We start from the raw sequence: 22,694 nt of genomic DNA, 5'->3' as shown, positions 1-22,694 counted from the left end.
CTAGAAGTTCTTTAAGTATTGGCCTAGCCTGAAGAATATACTTTGCACTGGGTCATTTAGCTTAAACACCTGGTGTTCTTTACCCATAATGAACCCTCCACAGTTTTATCCCATTAAAACACTTACGTTCAATAAGAAACAGGAAACAAACAATTCCCATCACAGCAATGATAACACCAGGCATCACGAAGGAGAGACCCCAACATGTAGACACCCAATAAGCAGCAATTAAGGATCCCAAGATATTTCCCACTGAAGTGTGCGAATTCCAGATTCCCATGATCAAACCCCTCCTGCATTTAAAAAAAAAAACACCACAAACATTTATTATTATTCCAAAAATAAGCATTACTATCTTGAGAAAAGTGTATCAAAAATGACTGTTCATCTGTGGTGTCAGTTAAATATTTGCAATCTTATTGTTCTTATGCTACAGTCTTTCATCTGGCAATTTCAAGGCACCTAAATATTAATAGAAGTGTTCTAAATACTCCCCTGTGCATGACAGAACTTGCCCTGCATTTAATGGCATTTAGAGGCACCACTAGGGCTTGTGTATTTCTGGATAGCGTTTCTTTGATAAAAACAAGTATGTAGACGTTGCGTAGCATATGCACACTAAATTTGATGCTTCCGGGAATGGAAGTCCTCCTGGAAACACATTGCACCGATAATCTGATGTTTTCAGGATATGTTACACTTATCATGCAGAAGAAAACAATCTGTACAGGATAGGTAGAGCAAATTCAGTATTTTCTGATCAGATTCTGGACTTGCTAGGCAATAGTAGAAGATAACACCTGCGCAAGCTTGGCTAACAGACACATCAAACTGCTGTCTGCCTGGAAATCCAGATTAGAGCTGCTGTAGAATAGGCTCCATCTGAGCTAACATAAACCACAAAAATCCTACTGAATTCATGACACTTAGCGGGTGTTTTCTTCCCCTCGTAAGCCATGGGAAAACTGCCTCGCTCTCAGCAGGAGTTTACCTGGAGCAACCTAATTTGAACTAAACCAAATCTTTTCTTTTGGTCGAAGACAAGATCTAAGAGGTCTGCTCACATTTCATGGAATTTGTACCAAAATGAAAAAAAGAACCAGATCACTGACATTCAAACCAGAGCTTTATCCGCCAGTCCACTATGCAGCCTCCTAAAAGTAAAGGCTGTTGCTTTAGCACAAAGCAAAATCTGAATAGACATATTTGTTTTGCACAGGCTCACCGGTTTTATCCAGTACTGTATGACTGACAGTTCTAATTCTCTACATTTTGTAACATTCACCAAAAAGGTCGCAGGGACTACAAAAAACTACTGTGAGCCTACATGTTCTTAACTAGCCCGTGATTTTATATGGAAAGCATATACTTTATTTTTGTATGTCCTTCTCTTGAACCGATTGACAATAATGTTCATTCAATGGTGTGTATCTACAATAGTACCGGTATCGACCATTACCAGAGCCAATGGATTTAGCATGCAAAATTTATGGAAAACTCCTGTATGGTATGACAATAGACATAGTGAGTGATCTCTATGCAGGATTAAGGAAAAAAAACAAAACAATGATTTAAAGAAAGTGACAAAAAGAAAGGTTAAATCAGTTGCCATGCACATTTTCTTTTTTCAAATAAATTTTCAAGTTTCTGTAAGTGTGTTAGAAAAAAAGCCATTGGAGAAAAAGATACTTTTAGAGTTATATCCTGACCTGTTTTGAAACAAATGAAAACATGGGAAATTCCACATTAAAATGTCAGAACAGCCTTTATTAGAAGTGGGTTTAGACTGTTAGCATTTGCAGGAATTATTCTTAATTCAATTCTGAAATATTTAATCTGAAAAATTAAACATCAGACTAAAGAGCTATCACAGAACACTGTTTTGACATGAGAGAGAGTATTTCAAACAGATATTTATTTCAAACTAATCACTGTAAGAAAATTCCTGTCAAGGATCTACCTAACTGCTTGTTTCATCCCCAAAAAACACCCAAAACGTAAGAAAGGTATTTAAATTGACTATAATACGACAGCCCAGAATGTACTGATTTGTACTTCCAAAACTTTGGATTATGTATTATTTACCTTCCTTTTCCAAACCAGTTGCCAATACATGTAACGACACTCGGCCAGCCAGTAGTTTGCACCAACCCATTAGCTATCTGAAAGTATATAAAAATAATAATAAATAAACATACCCTATAATAAGTCAGGTTCCTACACAATTCCTGCCGAGTGCTGCATTGGGAAAAGGAAGCCTAGACAAATGCTTTGAATTTAGAAATTTAGTGGGGGGTTTTGAAAGCATTCTTTTCCTACAATAAGTTACAATGCTTTCCAGAGATTCTTCCCTCTACCTACACCTCTCCAATTATTTTATGATTTAAACCACATAAGAATTGTAATTCAATCACAGGCTTACCAAAAGTCACATCGCACTGAACTGAACAGAGAAATAAATTCCCCACACTCAAACAACAACATACTGCTACTTATCTCAAATTGAACATAAAGCAAAGCGTGTTTGCAATATAAGTGGAAAAGAAGAAAACTTCAGGGGAGACTGGATAACTTTGAACATTAACTTTAAAATGCTTTACAGACACTTATAAATAAACTGAGAGAAGAAACTTAACTTACTACATTCAGGCTGAAGTAAGAATTATTTCAGCCTCCATGTTGCACAGATCATAACCCTAACTTGTCTCACCTCCTAAAAACCTCCCCATCTAGAATTACACATTAACACAAAGATCATAGTACAATAACTCACACGTACAATGAGCATTTGAACATGCAACGAAACAACCTCACTCTACCCAACAAAACCCAATTAGGCTGGTGGTGCAAGACCACACCGGGTAGAGACAGTCAGCTTAACCCTAAAGGAGCCAGCTCCTGTCTTGGAAACCACATGAGCCAAGAGGGCTGGAGCAGTGACATGGTTAAAGGGATGACTTGGTGAAACGGTTATAAGAGCTTGCAGTACCCGAGTTAGTATCGCTGCATGCCGTGTTGCACAATGCCATGCAAAGGTGCCAGCGGTGAAAGTGCTACTGCAACAACACAAAGACAGCAGCAGTGCAAGGCGCAGATGTGTCCAAAAATGACTCGGAAGTGCTAACCATATCCTGGTCCTGACCTAAATTCCCTGTCAGGTCAATGGTAAAAATTCTTGTGACGCCTTATTAGATCTACAATTGCTCTGAAAAATCCCACACGATGAATCTCGTTACAGAAGCTGCCTGTTCTCAGCCACACCAATGTGGGAGACTGTCCATCATTAGCAGCATAAATGTAATTTTCCTGCAGAGAAAGCCAGGATGCGTCACTCAGGTCTTGGCAGACTGACAAAAGTAAATACGTTTGTTTTAAAACTCGCCCACATTTAGGCTTGCAAAGATTCGATCACTGATTTGACACAGACTGAAACACTTTAATTTGTTTTCAAAGATTTCTTCCACTAAAAAAAAAAAACCACCGTTTTTCAAAAATAAAACCTGGGGCTATCCACTCTTTCATTTCTGCCTGTCACCAATGACAACATATGCCAGCATTTACATCCTCCCATCCAACCACTAATCACTGTTTGCAACTGAAAAAAAACCCCAATACAACACTAAACAGCACCATGGAAACTCAAGAGTATCCAAATAACATCGTGCCTACCTGGGCCATTATGTAAAACCACAGATTATGTATATTATAGAAATAACCCAATCCAAACATTGCAGTGAAGAGTCCACTAGCAAGCATCCCGACTGTCAGATAGTACCGGATAGGCAGCCGTTCTCCTATTATTCCACTTGGAATATGGAAGGAAATAAAAAGAAAGGTGATAATTAAAAATCAGATCATACCCCAAGCCTTCACAAATAAAGAACATTTTTGTGTTGTTTAATTCTGGTTGAGGAGAAACTTTACTGGTAACTGCTGTTTTTCTTCAGAGCAGCACATGAGCAATTTTTAGCACTTGACGGGAAAAAACAACAAACATTTCATGTTCACTAATTGCCAAGAGCTGACATCTGCACAACCATCTTCTGGGGAGATGCTCCCCTGAAGCACAGGGGATTTACTTGAAATGATTTACTTACATCATCACTTTCCAAGTGACCTGTAAGATGGGACATGTCTCCAGCCATTTAAAGGGAGACTTGTCTCCCTTGTTGACGGTTCTAGTTACGAAGGTTCTATTTTCAGTCAATAAAAAGATGCATCTCCAAACAGCAGCTAATACCGCTCCTCTTAAGATGTGTTCAGTATTATTTTTAGGAGGTGCCTGCTTCTGTCCTTCAAGTACAGAGAAAGCCAGGACAATCAGCTTAGTCTACATGTGCAAGCTGGAGACAGATAAGGTTTGACGATATATATTCCAGCATCTATTCCTTCATATTGCACATGAAAGAACAACAGGCTAGACTGTGAGCTGGAAGGCATTCCTGCACGAGGCAGTCAGGACAGGGAGGGGCAGAGAAGCTTCCTGTGTACCAACAGCTATGATACCCCTGGGAACTCGGGATGAGGCATTTTCTTCCACAGCAACTAGTAAAGAGGCAGGATAATTACATCCAAGCTCTCGCACTCTTCTGCAGAAACTTTAGGACAGGAAAGGACAATATCTCAGAAATAGTACAGCCTCATATATTAACAGTAAAGGATGAAGCAGGTTTCCAAGAGAGCGATATTTACCTTAAATACATTCCAATTGCATACGCACACAGAAATGAGTAATCCAATGCTCCCAGTAACTGTTTATAGTTGTTCTTATCTAAAAATAATTATCAAAACAAATTATCAGTTTAAATGTACCAGTAATTTCCCAACCATTTTTACAAGTTTCGAGAAAAATGGTAGTGGATGTACACTGACTTTTAATTTTCAAAGGGCGCTTTTAGACTTAAGTATCCATTTCGCAAAACACATTTTATTTAACAAAAGAAAACTAACACCAACAATCAGTTGTAGAGATGTGTTTCGTCTGTAGTATATTAGGAAAATACTGGTAGGCCCATTCTTAATTCCACCTTATTCAAAAAAGCATTTTGGAAGGGAAGAAACATTAGCTATTAACAAGGTGCCCTTTTCTTATAGGTCCTTTGACAAAAAGAAAACCCAAACTTTTACGGACTTTATTAAAAGTGGAAAGATGTGTTGCAAATGAGTGAGCTTTTAACGCCAAAATGGCTAAAATAATCCATCATCATACAAGCTTTTAAGGAATCAGCTTAATATACATATTTTTAAATGGTTAAAGGCTTTTGCATTTCATTTTCCTACTACTCATAAGGCACAGAGATAGAAATCCTGTTTATAAAAAAAAACAACACAGGGTTCTGCTCTGTACAGCAAATGAGCAGAATCGCAACTAAATGGGACGTGTCGGCAGGATGGAGGGAGCAGGAGGGACTCCACCCAGACAGAAACACCAAGAGACCTGAGCTCATTCCAAGACAGAGAGTTTGTGTATTTGCAAGGCGTCACAATTCCCATTGACTTTGGGAATAAAGTCACAGTTCTTAAAGCATTCCTCCTTTCAGTGTTACTCCCAGCCTGCCAGCTACGCTGCCTGAAAAACAGAGCTGAAAGAACAAGCCTGGAGTGCCATCCCAAATGGGTAGCTTTGCAATAACCTGTGTGTTCATGGAAAAAGGAGGACATTGGAGCTCGAAAGCCTTCATTAAGAAAGCTAACTAGTATTTCAGACAAGGAACCTCAGCCTCCCCTTGTACAGGGACAAGACACAACAACCAAGTTTAACTGTATCCCAACACATTTGGAAATCCATGGGACTAAGTAATTTCAATAGACTGATTTATCTTGCACGAGGCAGTTAACACACAGAATTTTGTCCACAGAAAATCCAGAGCTCAGATCTTTAATTATCTTTGAACAGAGTAGGACTTTTTTTAATTGCTAATTAAAGAAGAATTAGAACCGATGGCTAGATAGACTGGTGTGGACTGGCATATTGACAGAATGGACTATTCTACTTCACTGATGTTCTTGGTGGTGATAAAAGTGTCAAGGAATCATTCAAGATCTCTATTAAATTCAAATACAATTAAATTCAAGTTTAATTGCAAGTAGGCAAATACTGAAGTGAAAGGCCAGGTTCATAAGCTATTCAGTAAGCTGTAAACTCTGTTCTGCAATAAAGTCCCTCATTTTTCTACACTGAAATGGAAAGAAAAATATTCTTTCTGGCAGATAACGACTCTGAAAAATTCCAATTTAGATAAACACCGAGTAATTTCATTTAAATGATTGCTGGACCTTGAATTAAAACAGCAGAAAATTATAATGATTTATTTTATTCTTCACCCTTCTTTTCCTTAATAGACATTCTAAAGACAAATCCCATTTTCTGACTGAAAACTGATCTAACCATCTCATAGTTATAAACAGGTAAAATAATGTCAGTTGTTTAAGTGACTTCAAGTAGAAAAGATACCATAAGGTAAGTCACAACTTGACTTTCTTTGGAAAAAATCAACAAAAACATGGAAACAAAACACCCTTCCCATACGCATCTCCTGAATCCCTCCACACACGAAAAAGAAAGAGCAAGAGAGGCAAACAACCTAATTATGAATATTGCTCATTATTATGAAAGAAAAAAACAAACCCAAGAAAACAACCCTTACCAAATGGTTCCCAACCGCACTGAGATACATTAGATGTTTTTTTGACAGGCTGAATCTGGGCAGCATATTCTTTGAAGGAGTTGAGTTCAACTTCATGTGAAGCAGCACAATGCTTATGCAGCTCTCCCTGACACAGAATGGAAATTTGAAAATGGGAAATACACTTGTGACTGTTAATCCCCATACAGCAACAAACTTAAGAATTCCAGCTCTATCTTAACCCCTGTCAAACCCACTGAAATCAGTAAAGTTGTTAGCTGTTATTAACCACTTGGTATTTTGCTGGGTGAGGCCACCATCACATGAAAGAGTAATTATGTGGTTAGAAACAATATATTACAGCGAAAACATGTTTCTGATAATGCAGAACTTCAAAATTCTTCACTAACATCAACCTATTTTGCTCATTGTTACTCATCCGTTACATACAATACAGCCCTGGGGGATTTGATTTGTGTTTGGCAAGTTATACAAGTTGAAGATTATAAACTAACAAACTAGAATTAGATAATATTTTGCCACCAGCTTCACTGGGAAGAGAGTCCCAAGTGTATAGACAACTACGACTACGGTGCTTAACAGCACTTGGAACAGTCTTTGACTCATCAGGTATGAGCAACTTTTCTCAAACATATGAATGCAAACCTGTAAACTCTTAAATATCTATAATTAGATTAATTCACGTGAATTAAGTGTAGGCATAGCTGTTTCAAGTCTTAAGCCCAAAGTAGATGTATATGCAATATTCTAGGTGTGGTCTCACTGAAGTTTATCAAGTAAATGTCACTGCGTACTAGCTTTATCAGTTTCTCATCTTTTAAACCATTCCAAGTTAAAGTTTAACACCGCCTTTCACAAAAGGAAATACTGAAAAAGACAACTACTTCCGTGTTTGACAGGAGTAGAAGGATGTTTAACCAAGGACGCAACCTTGCTTACCTTAACTATACTAATAGGTTTCCTTGACAAATGGAAGCTGGCATACAGCAGGAAAGTGAGAGAGAAAATGAAGGCTCTATACCTACAATATAAAGAGTTTTTGAAATTTGTTTTATTCAGATTTACTTTTAGCACTAAGTTACATAAAAACATTACACAAACCATTGTTAATCTTGGAATAGTGGAAGACAACTTTTATCCCCATTCTCTAACAGCCTGAAGAACCACCCTAGCAGTTACGCAGCTTTACAACATCTGCTCTGCTCTAGCTTTGGGAGGGATCCTGGTAGCACACAGGTACGGGCAGGACCACATGGCACTGCTGTGGAGTCCACAGAGCTGATCTGTCTTGTTTACAACCTTCCCTTGGGGGCTATTAAAAGGCAGTTCAACATTAAACATACTGATAATCAGATTTCACATTTCATTGTCTCATCCGGTTTTCTGGTACGAATAGGATGTAAATGATGGCTCTGTGAATTGTCAGTTTGACTGCTGTGGGTTATTACTTCTTTCTTTCCTTACTGCTTTTAGGATTTTGCTTTATTTTTGCCTTCCTCTGTAACAAAGGAAATCAGCCACTGCTGGAGATGGACTGGGAGACTGACACTGACTGTGTGTACTGTCAGCTGGAGCACATGAACATAATTAACCAGCTTTGGGATTGGGAAGAAATTTTCATTTGTACCTCACCGGAATCCTTGGGTCTTTCTCTGCAGTTCATCTTAATTAGAAGGGCAACTCAAACTTCCTGTCATTGCAAGGGTTAAACAAAGATAATCTGATCTATTCTATTGTCTACCTGTAGCACATGTTTCAGAAGGAGTGTGTTTTGTGGATTTGTGGCTTTAACAACACACAAAGATCAGAGAGTATCTACTGGCTCCTTCTAGCCTTGATCTTAAAATTAACATCTCCAAATAAAAGTACTTATATACATACAAAGGTCTGATATCACACAGCCTACTATTGTCCCTAATTTTTAATTAACCTTTTTCAATCATTTGCTGCCTTACAAACCTTTACATAACAAGGTCTTGGTTTATAGTTCTGGCATATTCACAGAAACATTAAAAAAACAGCAAGTTAAACCATGAGTGGAGTTATTCACCCCCATAACCAAAGGCATCCTCAAAAATAATAAAACTGAAACGACTTTGTCCTTGCTGCTATACTAGAGAAAGAATGTGATAAAATTGCTCACATGGAAGTGTTTGGTCCTTCATTTATTTTTTTGCTACTTACACACAATTGACTCAGTATTCTATCTCAGAAAGCACAAGAACTGATACCATCCGACTTCCAGGATTAGTTTTCCAAAAGGAAAAAGGTTTCGGGGTTTTTTTTTGTTTGTTTCTTTGTTTTAATATTGCAGTAGCAAGAATTAAAACTATAATTCTACAAGTCTATATTACACATCAAATTATGAGGGAGAAAATACACTTCTGGTTAAGAAAAGAAAGGTAACCTTGAGCGCTCCTCCCACCAAAGAGTTTGAAAATAAAAAGATGAAATTTAACACTTCAAATATACACCTTGTAAAGAAAAGGCTCTATTCTCTATAACGCTTGACTAATAAGGGTCTGTCTGGGTTTCCCTAATGTCAGTAATATTTATTATTTTGTACTACTGCCTATATTTTCTTGCTGTATACATTAAGCAGTGAAAAAGCAAAAATAGAACAAGGCAACACTATCATCTTCCCCAGATACAAACTCACATTGTCCCAAGCAAAGATCAGCAACATACCAAGACTTACCACTGATCTCGTGAAAATGATGTGATGAAGCGAATCCCAGGAGGAAGCTGAGCCATCTACTCTACAGCTGGTATGAAGTTTTAGGTGACACAATTATGTACTTGTGACAACGTTATCTGTTCTTCAGGATGCACAATAAAGATCCTCCCAAAGCAGTGTGATGGTAGGCTGCTAACAAACGTGGAAGATATGCTGCTGAGTTGATCTCCCTGTAGGTTGTCTTCATATACCTTCAGTCACAACGTGGCAAATTCTTCACTCTGCTTTTGTTAATTGCTGATCTTCAAATAAGAGAAGCTGATAAGTAAATATTCTTATCGAGTTATTATAACATTCCCTAATCATAACACTTGAATCGGCAATTATCTATTTCAGAAACAAGTAATTACCGTAACTACCCTTCTAGACATCAAAAAGGTAATGGAGAACTTTAAGCCAATGTAAATTGCAGCTTTTTTTGAATTTTATCACGTATAATCTATTTTGAGAAGTCAGGACAGTATAAAGCAGGCACGGACACAAGGAAAAGATGCACTTAGAACATGATCCAAAACCAGCTGACATCAAAACACTCTGCTTTTGTTCTGAAAGACTACAAATAGGCAATTCCCCACCATACAAAGATCTAATTTTACACATCAGAAACATTAATGAGGTTGAAATTTGTTCAAAAATGACTGTAGTGTTTTCAGCCCAGAATGGAGACTTCAGTTTGAGAGTGGGTGCAGCTGAATGCTGCTGCCAGCAGGGCTTGACCAGCACTCCCGCTTCCAGCCTCATTTCCCTGTCCTAGTACCAGTGCTCCACAAAGCACCACAGCGTTAGAAAATCCGGAAAAGAAAAGGAAAAAAAAAAAGTTTTTTCACCACTTGAGCTCCCTACAGCAGCTGATGCAGCACAAGGCAGGAGAAGGCAGGCTCACGCACGCACGTGACACGCAAGGAAAAGCGAGCCTGGTCGCATCATCAATTCAGTTTGGTTTAAAATCTTGTACAGTTCCTCCTGTTTCTTGAAATTCAGGCCAAAGCCCCTCGACAGAAAAAGATGCACAGTACCCTTTATTACAGGCACTGCGAGAGGGACTAGCTGCACTGTTACTTCGCAAGCAAGTCTGAGCCAGCTGTTGAGTATGGTGACAACAGGCACTGTAGGCAAAAGGTGTGACTGCAACTCAGGTGTGCAAGCCAAGCCTCCCTGTGTGCTAACAGCAGAGCCACCGCAGCAGGATGTCAAATAACACACCAGGGTCTGCAACATAACCCCTGCCCTCCCAGTAGCCCAGCTAGAGGGCTTAACGCCAGTACCAGCCACTGCCACGCTCCTGGATGGGAAGGTGGTAGGATACAGGACTAGACCGCCCAGTAAACCCTGGGGAGGTGAGCTAAAGCAAAATCTCCTTTGAGAAGACACACCTGCCAAGACCAAGGGCTTGTCTTAACCTGGGAGTTTTAGAGGCTGCCAGCGGGCAGGCAGAGGTGTGAGCCTCTCTCTCCTCTCATCTTTATTCCCCCATTTTACTACAGAAAGCGAAACTACTCCTCCTCAAGCTGGCTGAATGACACCACCAAACAGTATCTGCTGGCAACCTGAAAGCTTCACTATCTACATAGGCTTTTCCCCCAAGAATGATGGAAACTGCCACCTCTTCATGTAACAGAGTATCCCACCAAAAGATCAAGGGTCTGCTCCCTTATGCTAACACATTTTTGTCATACCTTTAATTTTTGCACAGTGGCCTGGTTCAGCTTGACACCTCCCCCCCGCCCTCCCCCAAAGTGAATTGACTTGCTAATCTCGTTTGGCATGTTCCACCTCCTTCCCCGGGGCCCTGAATCAGATAACTGCTTGTGTAATTAATCAGCAAACCCCATAATCATTCCCACCCAAGGTACCTCCTCTCTGCGGCTGCAGAGGTTAGGGAAAGTGCAACCCTACATCCTCATCCCTCCTCCCAGCTGCAGGTCCCTGCCTCCCTCTGTGTCAGACCTTGTAGTCATACAGCCATGGTTTGGGTGGCTGATCCCTCAGAAAACCTGCCCTGAAAAACAGAGAACATCCAACAGAGAATATTAACTTGCTCCGGGGCCACCAAGCTGCTATGTAGGATGAATCCGAAGCAGTAGGGACTAAAGGTGGGACCGCTCCTTACAGCCCCAGCTAGCTAGTTAGGTCAGCTGAACCCTTAATTTCAAACCAGCAACTGCCCATCAGTAATTTCGTGTTGGGCTGAAACGAGCTGTGGAAAGCTCCAGTGGGATAAGAGAGGCAAGAGGAAAAAGAGGTGGGCACAAGCAGCTCAGAGTGGAGGTGAATTCTTCTTCCAGCAGTAACAGATCTGTTCCAGGGTGATCTCAAACCCTGTTTCCCCTCTCTCACAGTTATCTCAAACACTGAAACTATGATTTAACTGACCACACTTTAGGTGATGTGACAGAACTATCTACTGGGAAAAAAAATGAGAGGCCAGCAAAGAACAAAAATCTGACGTAATAAACCTCTTTAAACAGTTCCCTTGAAATATAATGGGACAAGGCAATTGTCATCACAGAAAAGTAATTGCTTAGCAGGTTACTATTTAACAGCGTTACTGTAAGTGGAAAAAGACTTCACACATCTTACAAAAAGGTGGTTTCCATACTAAGCGGTCACACAAGGCTGCACATCTGTGTACCTGCTGCACAGACCATACTCACACCACCTCCTAACAGCGTATCCTGGCCCTAAATCCCGAGTCACAAGGCCCTACCGAAGACGACTGGACTATAAGCAGCATTTAGAGAACTGCACCCTAACTCTATTTCATAGGGGCTGATTTCATTTCCCCTCCTGCAGGCAGAGAGACCCAAGTTCTCATTTACTCGTCAACAGCTTATCTCTGTCCCCATATATCCATAAGTTCCTCTGACATTCACGTGCTTTTAATAAACAAATAAAACTTCCTCCACAAAAGCAAAGAAACTTGTGGCAATAAAACTTGTGGTAACAGGTTATAAAGATCACATCCTGGTGTAGATTAAACCAGATTTTAAAACCAAGCTATTCCTCACAAATGACATTAACAGGATACAACACATATCTGGTAGTTTACCAATACAACCTTAACATTTCCGTTTCACTAACGAAGCCCAAGGACAAACTCCAATCACTCGAACCGATTCCACGTTCTTTCATTTTCAGCAACTACTTTACCTGAAACAATGCCAACAAATAACTTTCGCTTCCTCCTTGCCACCCTGCAACGTGTACAGCGGTATTCCGGTAACTGACTTTGAAGCCATATTTACCTTCCAAACTTCGCATTGCTTCCTCAGGCTTCCCGCTGCCCTGGCTGAAACGCAGCTCCCTCCCTGTTTCAGGGAAATAAAAGAGTCATTTGTCACCGGCCTTTACCACCGCAGGTACTGCGAACTCTGGCCCCTACCCTGGAGGGCTGACATTAATTCTGTGTCCGCAGAGACGGCGGGCAGCGGCCAGTCCTCATCGGGGTGTCCCTCAAGGGCTCCGAAGGGCCTTTAGACACACACGCAGCTCAAACGGCACCTTGTGCCCAACGCCCCGCAGCGCTGCACCTGAGCCACACCGCCAAACCCACCGACTGCGGACCTTAGCGGGCCGCGTTAACCTGCCCTTTCACACACAAAGCACACAATTACTCCCCTCCGCTACCAACAAAACCCAGGCGTGCCCCCAAAACACTCCTCCCCGGGTCCGGGGCCTGACCCCGCCGGCCGGGGCGGCGGAAGGGGGGGGGGTCTCACCAACCTCAGAGGAATAAACGGGGGAAAGCGAAACAAAAGATGAAGGAGAGAAAGCGGAGAGCCGGGGGCGGAGGCGGCGAACGCCTGAGACCCAGCAGCCTTACAGCCGCCTTCCCGAGCGCCGGGGCCGCCACCCCCGGGCAGCCCCGCGGGGGAAGGGGCCACCGCTGTCGCCGCACAAGGCGGGAAGCGGCGTCGCCGCCCCCGCTCCGCCCCCGCCGCCGGCACGGCAGGTGCATGGCCGCCCCCCCGCCCCGAGCCTACCCTACCCTACCCTACCCTACCCTACCCTACTCGGGGCCGCCGCTCTCGCCCTCCCCACCGCCGGTAGCTTCCTGCTTCCTGCCTGGCCTGCGCCGAGCCCAGCGGCCGGGCGCGGCTGCGGATCGCCGGCCGGCCGCGGGAGCTGCGCGGCGGGACCGGTCTGCCCGGGCCCCTCCCCGCCGCGGAGGAGGAGGAGGAGGAGGAAGAGGGCGCCCCGCGGAGGCTCCGAGCCGCCTCTGTAAGGGCCGCCGAAGCCTGCGAGGGGGAGCCGCTGCCCCCGGCCCGGCCTCCCCCGCCGTCCGCGGCTCCCCGGGCCTCGCCGCCGCGGGGCTGAGGGGGCGGCGGCAGCTTCGCGGCGGGGCCGAGAAGAGCCACTCGTTGAGCCGGTGCTGCCCGCCCTCCCCTCCGACCCACCTGTCGCCCCGGTGGCCTCTTCCGCTCCGGAGCGGCGGCCCGAGGCCCTCTGAGTGTCCCGGCATCGCCAGGGCCATCCCGGGTGGGGGTGCTTCCCTGCGGCGCTGCGGGCTGCCCGCCCGAAAGACGCCGAGGTATTTCTGGTGCCAGGCGGCAACCGTCAAGAAATCACACCGCCAGGGCACCTGAAAACTGATGGGAAAATTCCGTGTAGCTTCTTGAAAAAAGAAGTAATAACATTTATTTTCATTTGCCTTCTAGTTTCCTGACTCTGCAGTGCGTTTTCATTTTCAGCAACCATATATATTCCAAAGCTTGGTCATTTATATAAATGAGTACTTAGACCTGCGGGTTTCTTTCTTTCTCGTGACCACCTCACCTGTGCGGGTAACCCTGCGCTGTATATTTCATCCCAAACTGAGCAGCTGCTAACATTTACTTTGTGCAAGTGGATTTTCTCCCTTGTAGGATGTCACCTGCCTGGCACAAGCAATCCACTTAAGGCACTCAGTGAACTGTTCAGCTTTATTTTGTCTCTTCCCTCTCCTCTTGCACTGCCTGTCCCTGGAGGTGTTTAAAAGACAGGTAAATGTGGTGCTTAAGGACACAGTTTAGTGGTGGTTTTGGCAGTACTAGGTTGATGGTTGGACTCGATGATCTTAAAGGTCCCTTCCAACCTAGATGATTCTATGATTCTGTGCTGCTAATACTAATAAAAGTAACTCTTTGACTCCCAGTGTGATATTACTCAGGCCCCACATTTCAAACACTGAAGACACCTGCTTGGCGTTGCTCCAGGACACCGGTGGCATCTTTCCTTCGCTTTCTCTCAGTCAATAAGCAATCCCTTCTCCCTCACAATAACGCTTGCAGAACAGGGGTCTGGGAGTTGCACCAGCCCGTTGCAGTGCAGATGGGTGTTGCACAACCTGCTGCTGTTAAGCTTGTCGCTGGCAGATGTTGTCTCCTGCTCAGGCTCACATCCTTCTAGCTGAGATCTGTTAAGTAGTGAATCAGAGGTTTAAAAAGTGTCTTCACTGTCTCCCCAAATGCTACGAAGTTCCTACTTGAAAAGCTAATGCCCTGCTCTTGATTAGTATCAATCTTATCTTTTAAAGGAGATGATTTTGGTTCACAGATAAAAGCAAAAGCCACTACTGAGCATCAAAAGGTCTCGCATTCGCACAGCTTTTACAGAACCATCCTGCAGTGTAAGACAAACCACAGCTTCATCCAGTGGCTTGAAGAAAGGACAGCGCGCAGTTGCTTTTTCACAACACTGTTCCATGTCCCTTGCAAATCCAAAGGAAAAATCATCTCCCCCAAACCCTCACCAGCTCAGCTGAAGTGGCTGATGCCCTGGGCAGAAGGGCTAAGTTTGGTGACTGGAGGTGGAGCATAAACAGGCATGACTCACAGCCCCTTTAGCTCACCACATTTACCGTCCCCTGTGTGATGGTGTGTGGAGCAAACAAGGAAATACTTCAAGCCTCATTATTCTTCTGAGCACGCGTATCATGGAAATGCCATTGTCTTACTGAGAGGCCGTTTGTTCCCGGGGGTGGAAAAGCACACGATTAACATCGGGTATAGATGAAGTACTTACAGCCAGAGCTGAGCATCTATGTATGGTGATGTTTGTCATTTCTGCTGTATCAACCATTTAGCAGAGACAAAACCAGGCAAGGGATGCTCCTCTAGGAAAAGGGATCTGCATGAATCATGTGGCTGCACTTTTGTGCCAGCACAGGAAAGCACCCAGGCACCATCTATTCTGATTGGCACACACACACACACAAAAAAAAAGTGAAGATTTGTTTCTTTACAGCAGAAAAGGTCAGACACATCACAGTGCATTTGTGTGTATACACGATTAGCCATCCCAAGTTATTACAACAACTATCAATATCATGCAGGATCCTCATATTTTTTAAACTGATCTTGGCTTAGCCGTTTTTAAGTTTCTTAAAGAATTTAACCTTGCTTGAGTACCTTTCTGTCTTCAGTTACAAGCAACTTGCAAACAAGCCAAACAGCCACAAAACCCCCTTATATTTTTCCTACTTAAAGCAGAAGCTGCATCTCCCGTTAAAATAAAGGTCCCTCCTAATCCGTTTCTCTAAGATGACTGAAACCTGCTGGCTGCCACGCTTGGCACAGCTGCTCTCTCTGCTATGCCAGGGCTGGTCCCCAGCAGCTGCAGTTGCCAGAAGCCCTTAAATCAGTAAGGACGCAGAGAGAAGGAGCAGCACGACCTTGTGCTGCTGGTTGCACAACAGCCCGCTGGTGGAGTTATCAAAGGAGGGCCAGAGGTCCCTTGGAGATAAAATGGGGTCTACAGACAGGAGTAAATGGTTTAAAAACAGAACACAAAAACCCCACATTATTTAAAATAACACATGAAAGGAGACATTTTGCCAGTTCCTTTCTAAAAGGAAATACAAATGAAGGATACAGTCCAGTAAATGGTTGTATTGGGTAGCAAGGGTGGCAGCAGCTCAGCTTTCTAAGCCTCTGGCAATGTTGATACTTGAGGAAATAGAAAAGGGTGTGTTCTTGTCTGCAAAACCAAACAGAAGTAAAGATGTATGAGTTGACAGATGCTTACGCATGCGTCCGCTGGCCCTTCTCTCAGAAAAGATAATCTAATTTCCTGGCTGACAGTTAAATTTCTCGTCCAGGGAATGAGAGTGGTGCTTTTAACTCCTCAAGTCCTGACTTAGCAAAACACTTCGCAGTCAGTGGATGTCAGCATAGTCTTTCCTTTACTGAAGAGGTGATGCTGGTTGAACAGAGGTCTGAATGCAGACTGTTGCATCCTTTAGCTGATTAATGTATTTATCTTCTTTCCAGTAAACTGCACAAGTGTATTTTACAATCCATAATTGCACAGATGGACAAAGCTAATGTCTAGCCACTGAGTGATCTGTCTTAAGGGATCAGAAAAGTTCATAACTTCTTTACATAATAATGGGTTGTTAAATAGTATTTTACTATATAAAAATCGGTACTTACTTAGACTTTATTTCACACAAGCAGTAGGATTCTCGGGACTGATAAAATCACGGCTTTTAGTTGCCTTTATTAATTTTGCATGCTTTTTTTTCCCAACAGAGCAGCTGGGATATGGTATAAGCAATTCACATCAACACTGGGTGCAATCCAAACATAACCTGCCATCGAGCTTTGGCAGACAAAAAAACACAAAATCCAAAAGAGCCAAAAAAAGAAGGAGGCTGCGAAGGCTATGCCTGTATGTGTGGGAGGAGACAGGTACAGCCCTGCTGTGTCCATAATTGGGAAGGGCTGGAGGGAAGCCAGCTGTGGTCTGGAAGCTATCTAGCTGAGTTAGCACAGTATGTCCTGCCTGTTGTTGAGAAATTTTAGTGACGGCACGGTGCCACGCTAATACGACTACATAGTTTCCAGACTGGTACTTTCATCGCATCTAGCTTGCCGGAAAGCTAGTGAGAATCACCAGTCAGTAGCTTTAGGAAAAGAGACCAGCACAAGACCCCTGTGCCAGCACAGCCTTTTCCCCAGCCAGAGCAGGACAGTACCTGAGCACTAAGGACTACTTATGAAGAAAAAAACCTATAGAATGTGCAACATGGAGAGGGAGGGGCAGTAAAACTGCCTCCAGGCCTCCTACATAAAAATAGATAGGAGACATTTAGGAATAATGGCATTTATTTGAACCCTGTGAGTTGCCTATCAGTCTCTGGTTCCATTCAGAAAACTGAGATCAGTGGTGATGACAGTGTGCTACTCTAACTCTCCCCAAGGCTTTCAGGAGGTGTGGACAGTGGGACTGTTAAATCACCTCCTGCCATCTGAGGAAAAAAAGCAGTTATGGCAACAGTGGTGTCTACTGGGGTAGAATCTACTGGAGGGAGTCCTGGGCAGCGCGGCTTCATGTGACTCGTTTCTACAGGGATCGGATCGGTGCCCCCTGCAGCTAGAATGGAGGTTCCCTGGTTACAGACCCAGATAAGCTCTCATACCTTCAGCCACCTGCTCACGGAAAAATGATGAAGAATGTACTGAGAATGCAGAACTAAAAAAAACAACAACCAATAAATCAAAGAACCCCAACCAAGCTGTATTATTATAAAAGGGATCTGCAAAACAACATCTAGACCATCTTTCATTACAAAAGAAGAACATTTATTTTGAGGAACTTACCTTGAAGAATTTAATTCTGCTTCCAGCAGGAAATGGAAGAGTTTCTCTTGTTATTTTGCCTGTATTTCTACTCTTCTTAGATTGCCCGGAGAGCTGAGTGGAAGTGCAAGAAATGGCTGCAGAAACAATTGCTGAGGAGTGAACAGATTGAAATAGGCAGGTAGACTACTGATAGATTTCATTTCTTCATGCTTTCAGACTTGATCACTGGAAGATAGTTATATGAGAAGGGAGGACTGAGGCATATTTTAGTAGAAATCAAATACCAGAATAGTTACAAATACCACGGTAAAATAGAATGCAGACCAGAACAGAGAGGTTACACTAAAGCAATTGCCTTGCAAGTCATGTATGAGAAGATGAAGCACAAAGGTATTCAAGCTGACAGGAATGAGGAGGCAGCAAATTAGTGCCATCTACCTCAATCGTTTCATTATTCTCTATTGAATTCACTCTGAGCTACCAGGTTAGGACTTCAAATTGTATGGACAAAAGTGTTGGGCTGCTTTAGCATTATGTCATTACAAGCTAGGCCTAAATAAAGAAGCTTAGGTTTGGGAGTTTGTTTATTTAATGAAAAAAAACTCACTTCCAGAGATAAGTAGAGAAAAATCTAATATTATCACTGCTTTATTCTTATACTGACCATAAGGTCTCATGAATGCCAACTGCTTTCTTGATAGCAGTAGTAGTAACGCTGACTGTCATAAAAGTCTTGAGAAAAGACATTAGCAACAATTTCCTAAAAGGAATAGAAGTGACCTGCATATATCCCTATTGCACTTTAGTGGAAAGGGAGACCCCATATATAAAAGAAAAACTCGATGATTTTCCCATATGTCTGAAGAATGGAATGCGCTCTGTACTTCAAAATGAGTAAGGTCAGAGAAATGGGAGGCAGGATGTAAACACAGCAGAATGCTTTCCCTTGGATAATTTGCAGGAGGAAACTGAAAGTTTGTATTTAGCCAAGATGCAAGAAAGTATTACTGGTATTTCAAGAATGGTTTTCATACAAACTTTTCTTTCCTAATCATCCCACCTTCAGGATATCCCAATGTTAATTGTACTTGGAGGAGGCAGTTGTAAACTGAATGTCTAGAAAGGTCATTCACTTGTTTTTCTGGCTTGGTTATGAGCACAAAAAGAGGCTATCTTTACTTGGCATACAAACGTACTAAGCAGCTTTCATTTTTCCTGTAACGGGCTTTTTAAAAAGAGCTGTGAGGAGAGAAGTTCCCATTTTGCAAAGGATTTTGACATTTCAGAATCTGGCTTCGTTCTGAATTGGAGGAAAAAAACCCCAATATATTGAAGTTAGTGACAGTAAATTCCATTTTGCCCACTGTTTGCTCCCGTAATCTAAGAAAATGTTTTGAATTCTTTGTGTGTCTGATAGTATACATTGCAGAATAATAAAAAGACCTGAAATATATATTCCCTTACAAGAACTCCCCATTAGATATTATTTTAATTCTGTCCTGGTTTGAGGTAAAACAGAACCAATTTTCTGTTCAATAATTTTACTTTTTAGCTGGGCCTCTTCTAACTAACTAAATTCTGAAATTAAAGCATGTTGTTCAGAAACTGTTCACTCTCAGAGTGATAAGACCTGATTATACCAAGGAATGGTATGCAGAGAGGCTCCTGTTTATACTTATTGCTATAACAACCAAGGTCAGGTAACTTCTTTATTTGCCCCGTTGGAGGGTCAAAAGCGGGAAAGCGTAGAGGGATCACACCTGTAGGGAGAAGGGGACAGGACAAGTGACCCAAACCTGACCAACAGGGTATTCCATCCCATCTGCATCACACTCAGTATAAAAGCTGAGGGATCAAAGGGTCAATTCTCTTTCTTCAATGGCGTCGTCTGAGGAGGACCCTGTCTGTTCATCTGCCTTTGATCCCAATCTGAGCATTCCTGACTCCAGATCCAGAATCCAGCTCCTGTCCATCACTGAGTCCAGTCTGGGACTTTTCCGTGTGCCTGCTGGTGACGTGATTGTCATCCTGGGAGCTTGATACAGTTTTGCATATACTGTATACTTTATCATCATCATTATTATTATGTTATTATTATTATTATTATTTCATTGTTGATAATTTAATTAAAGTAGTTTAGTTCTTTTTCTAAACTCATAAATCTCTTTATCTCTTCCTCCCTTCTCTCGGGGGGAGGGAGGAAAGGAGGGAAGGGCCTTCTGTCAATCTGATTGACCAATCCGGCCAAAACCACAACAAATTCCCTAATGCACAGTTTTCCTCCAAAAGGCTGATGAAATCAACCTGGTTTATATTAAGTTTCAGGAGGAAGAAAGCTGATTCATTAAGTTTTTCCTGACGACTCCAGTTCACGCTTTGCTAGTATCTGATACTGACCAGTACACTAGACTGTGGGTTTAGCTTTTATAAGGAAAGAGATGTAAATTACTGTCCTCTGAGAGATAACAAAATATGTCCCAACAGATTTCTGTTCTTTAAATTCCTGTCAAAAGACATAATCTTGCCCAGGTCTCCCCTACCAAAAGCTATAAATGCTCATTTTGCATCTCTAATTTAACCCAGAGCAAAACTCAGACTGACTTGAGTACCCAAGGACTGGCCCTCACGACGTAGCCAGCTCTGTCAGAAACAACAGAAGAGTGTGTAAAGTGAGGAAACCAACCCATGAATCAGACAAATTACCTCCGCTCTCCTGAATAGTTTTGATGGCAGAATTTGAAAAAGTGGCTCCCTAGAGCCACATCGCTGGCCGGGTGGAGAAAAGCTGTTTGACCGAGGCATTGCCCCTGGGAGAAGGATACATGGCAGGACAGAGCTCCTGGAGGGCAGGAATGCCAAAGTGCACCTAGAGTGAATTAAGCAGCATGCCACCTTTACCACATCAGAGGTAATGTGTGCACCCTACTGTATTTTTAGCACCCCTTTGAAGCCAGACTCTGCCTGCAGCATAGAGGTGAACAAATAAGTACTGTCATTTCTAATGTTCATTGTGCAACATGTGTTTTCAAAGCTGGGTCAGTGCTGGAAGGAGCCCCCGAGGCCAGGCCTGGCACAGCACCATTTTCCCTGCAAAACCTCTGCACTGCCAAAAGTCTCCCCCGTCAAAACACAGGGTAAAGTCCAAAGAGAGCCGGGAGCATAGCGGGCTGTAAAAGTGCCTTTTGGCCATTCCTCCCTACAGAGGAGCTCTCTGGCTAAATTCAAAGCGAGGACTTGCAAAGCAGGATAAAAGGACAGCCAGGGCTGCCCTCTCCTGCAGGAGACCTGCAGGAGGCACCTTGCCGTGTCCTGTGCCTACCAGCCTTTGGCTTTGCTGTGTCACTGTCTTTTCCCATTTGTAAGCAACCTCCGGCAGCAACGGCTTCAGGTTTCTCTGGAGCTCGCTATCCATCTAGACTTTCTGCTCAAATTGCAAACCAGGAGCTTCTCCGGGGCAGCTCCCAGCGCTGGCAGCTTCTGCCCTCTCCTGCCAGGGCAACCGGCAGTCGGTGCCGGCAGCCGCCAGCTGAGCCAGCAGCAAGAGCAGAGCAGATAATCAGCACATCTGCTAACCCTCTCGGGCCTTTTGCCAAATGAAATTTATATACAAGGTCAGCAGGACCTTAAGAATACTTATGGCATTATGTTGACGGGAAAGGAAAAAGAGCAAGAAAATACGGATGATAGTAGCCCTTCTTTCGATAGTAACGTACGTAAAGCTTGACTTTAATCTGACATTGGAACACACCCAAATGCAACTGGAAGCCCAGAAACTACAAAATACATGCTCCTTGTCATTAATTATATGCATCCGTATAAGCTGTAGGTGTTCTCACAAGACAGTTTCTAGGTATAGAAAACTTTAAATTATGCCTTCCTCATTTAGGTCAAACTGTGTGATCCTGACACACAGGCATTTGTGCTATCTGCTGTTCAGAGCAGCTTAAATTTTATAAAGAAATAGTTCCTGGCTGTTTCCCAAGAAAAGTGAACTGTTCCTCCTTCAGACCCTTTCCTCTTTCAGGACTCAGAAACAATACGTAGAGCAAGAGCAGTTGGTGATCATTAGGGGGAGCATATCTGACAGCTTGTCACTGCGTCCTGTTTGTGTCACAGCTGTGACCCTGGGCTATGTGAACTTTGAAGCTAGAAGACATACCCGGTTATTTTTGTTATTGAATTTAACAGAGAGCACCTCTATATGTATCCCGAATATATTTTCCCGTACAAATCTGAGCCACAGTGTCTGCTTAGAATTAATATGCCACTCACAGACTAAATAACCAGTTTTATAATTAGAGACATTACGTTATTGTAGATAAAAGAACTTAGCCATCCTTAGGTGAAAGAAGAAACTGAGGCATCATTGAGAGTGAGAAAGGAGGAAATGAGCAGACTATGCTTCAGATAACATGCACTCATATCCAGATCTGCAGGAGGTAAGCAATCAGAGCAGTAGTTTGCATACTCTGCATTTACTTATATAATACCTACCTATGAAAATGAAGAAAATTACCTAAATATATGGTGTATCTTTGTATAGAGATGACCCTGTTTTTCCTCTGGTTTGGGTGGTAAAGCTTTGACCTAGGGTATAAGGTAACCTCCATCACATCTCCAAACACTTGCCACTCCTTTTGCTGCCTACCTCAGAAGCATCACCTCCTCTGCCCAGCTCTTAGTTAGCTAATGGCATTTCACCACACATATCCACGCGTGGCTCCTCTCATGAAACCTGGGCCATTA

The 22,694-nt window shown here is 42.8% G+C and overlaps 1 protein-coding gene across 1 annotated transcript in view; it reads right to left on the bottom strand.

Annotated features, from left to right (window-relative positions):
* The window catches only part of SLC37A1 (solute carrier family 37 member 1), a 29,284-nt gene extending 19,883 nt beyond the window's left edge, over positions 1-9,401 (bottom strand). Inside the window, exons 1-7 of the mRNA XM_074168153.1 lie at positions 9,346-9,401; positions 7,587-7,668; positions 6,648-6,774; positions 4,693-4,771; positions 3,670-3,805; positions 2,086-2,162; positions 127-293 (exon numbers count right to left, since the gene is read on the bottom strand). Of these exons, the coding sequence (XP_074024254.1) occupies positions 127-293; positions 2,086-2,162; positions 3,670-3,805; positions 4,693-4,771; positions 6,648-6,774; positions 7,587-7,668; positions 9,346-9,401 (724 nt within the window). The remainder of the gene's footprint in view (positions 1-126; positions 294-2,085; positions 2,163-3,669; positions 3,806-4,692; positions 4,772-6,647; positions 6,775-7,586; positions 7,669-9,345) is intronic.
* Positions 9,402-22,694: the final 13,293 nt, after the last annotated feature.

This window comes from Numenius arquata, chromosome 1 (genome assembly GCF_964106895.1).
Source record: "Numenius arquata chromosome 1, bNumArq3.hap1.1, whole genome shotgun sequence".
Lineage (NCBI taxonomy): Eukaryota > Metazoa > Chordata > Aves > Charadriiformes > Scolopacidae > Numenius > Numenius arquata.
The sequence above is the reverse complement of the archived record's forward strand: the minus strand, read 5'-3'. Positions and strand labels throughout refer to the sequence as shown.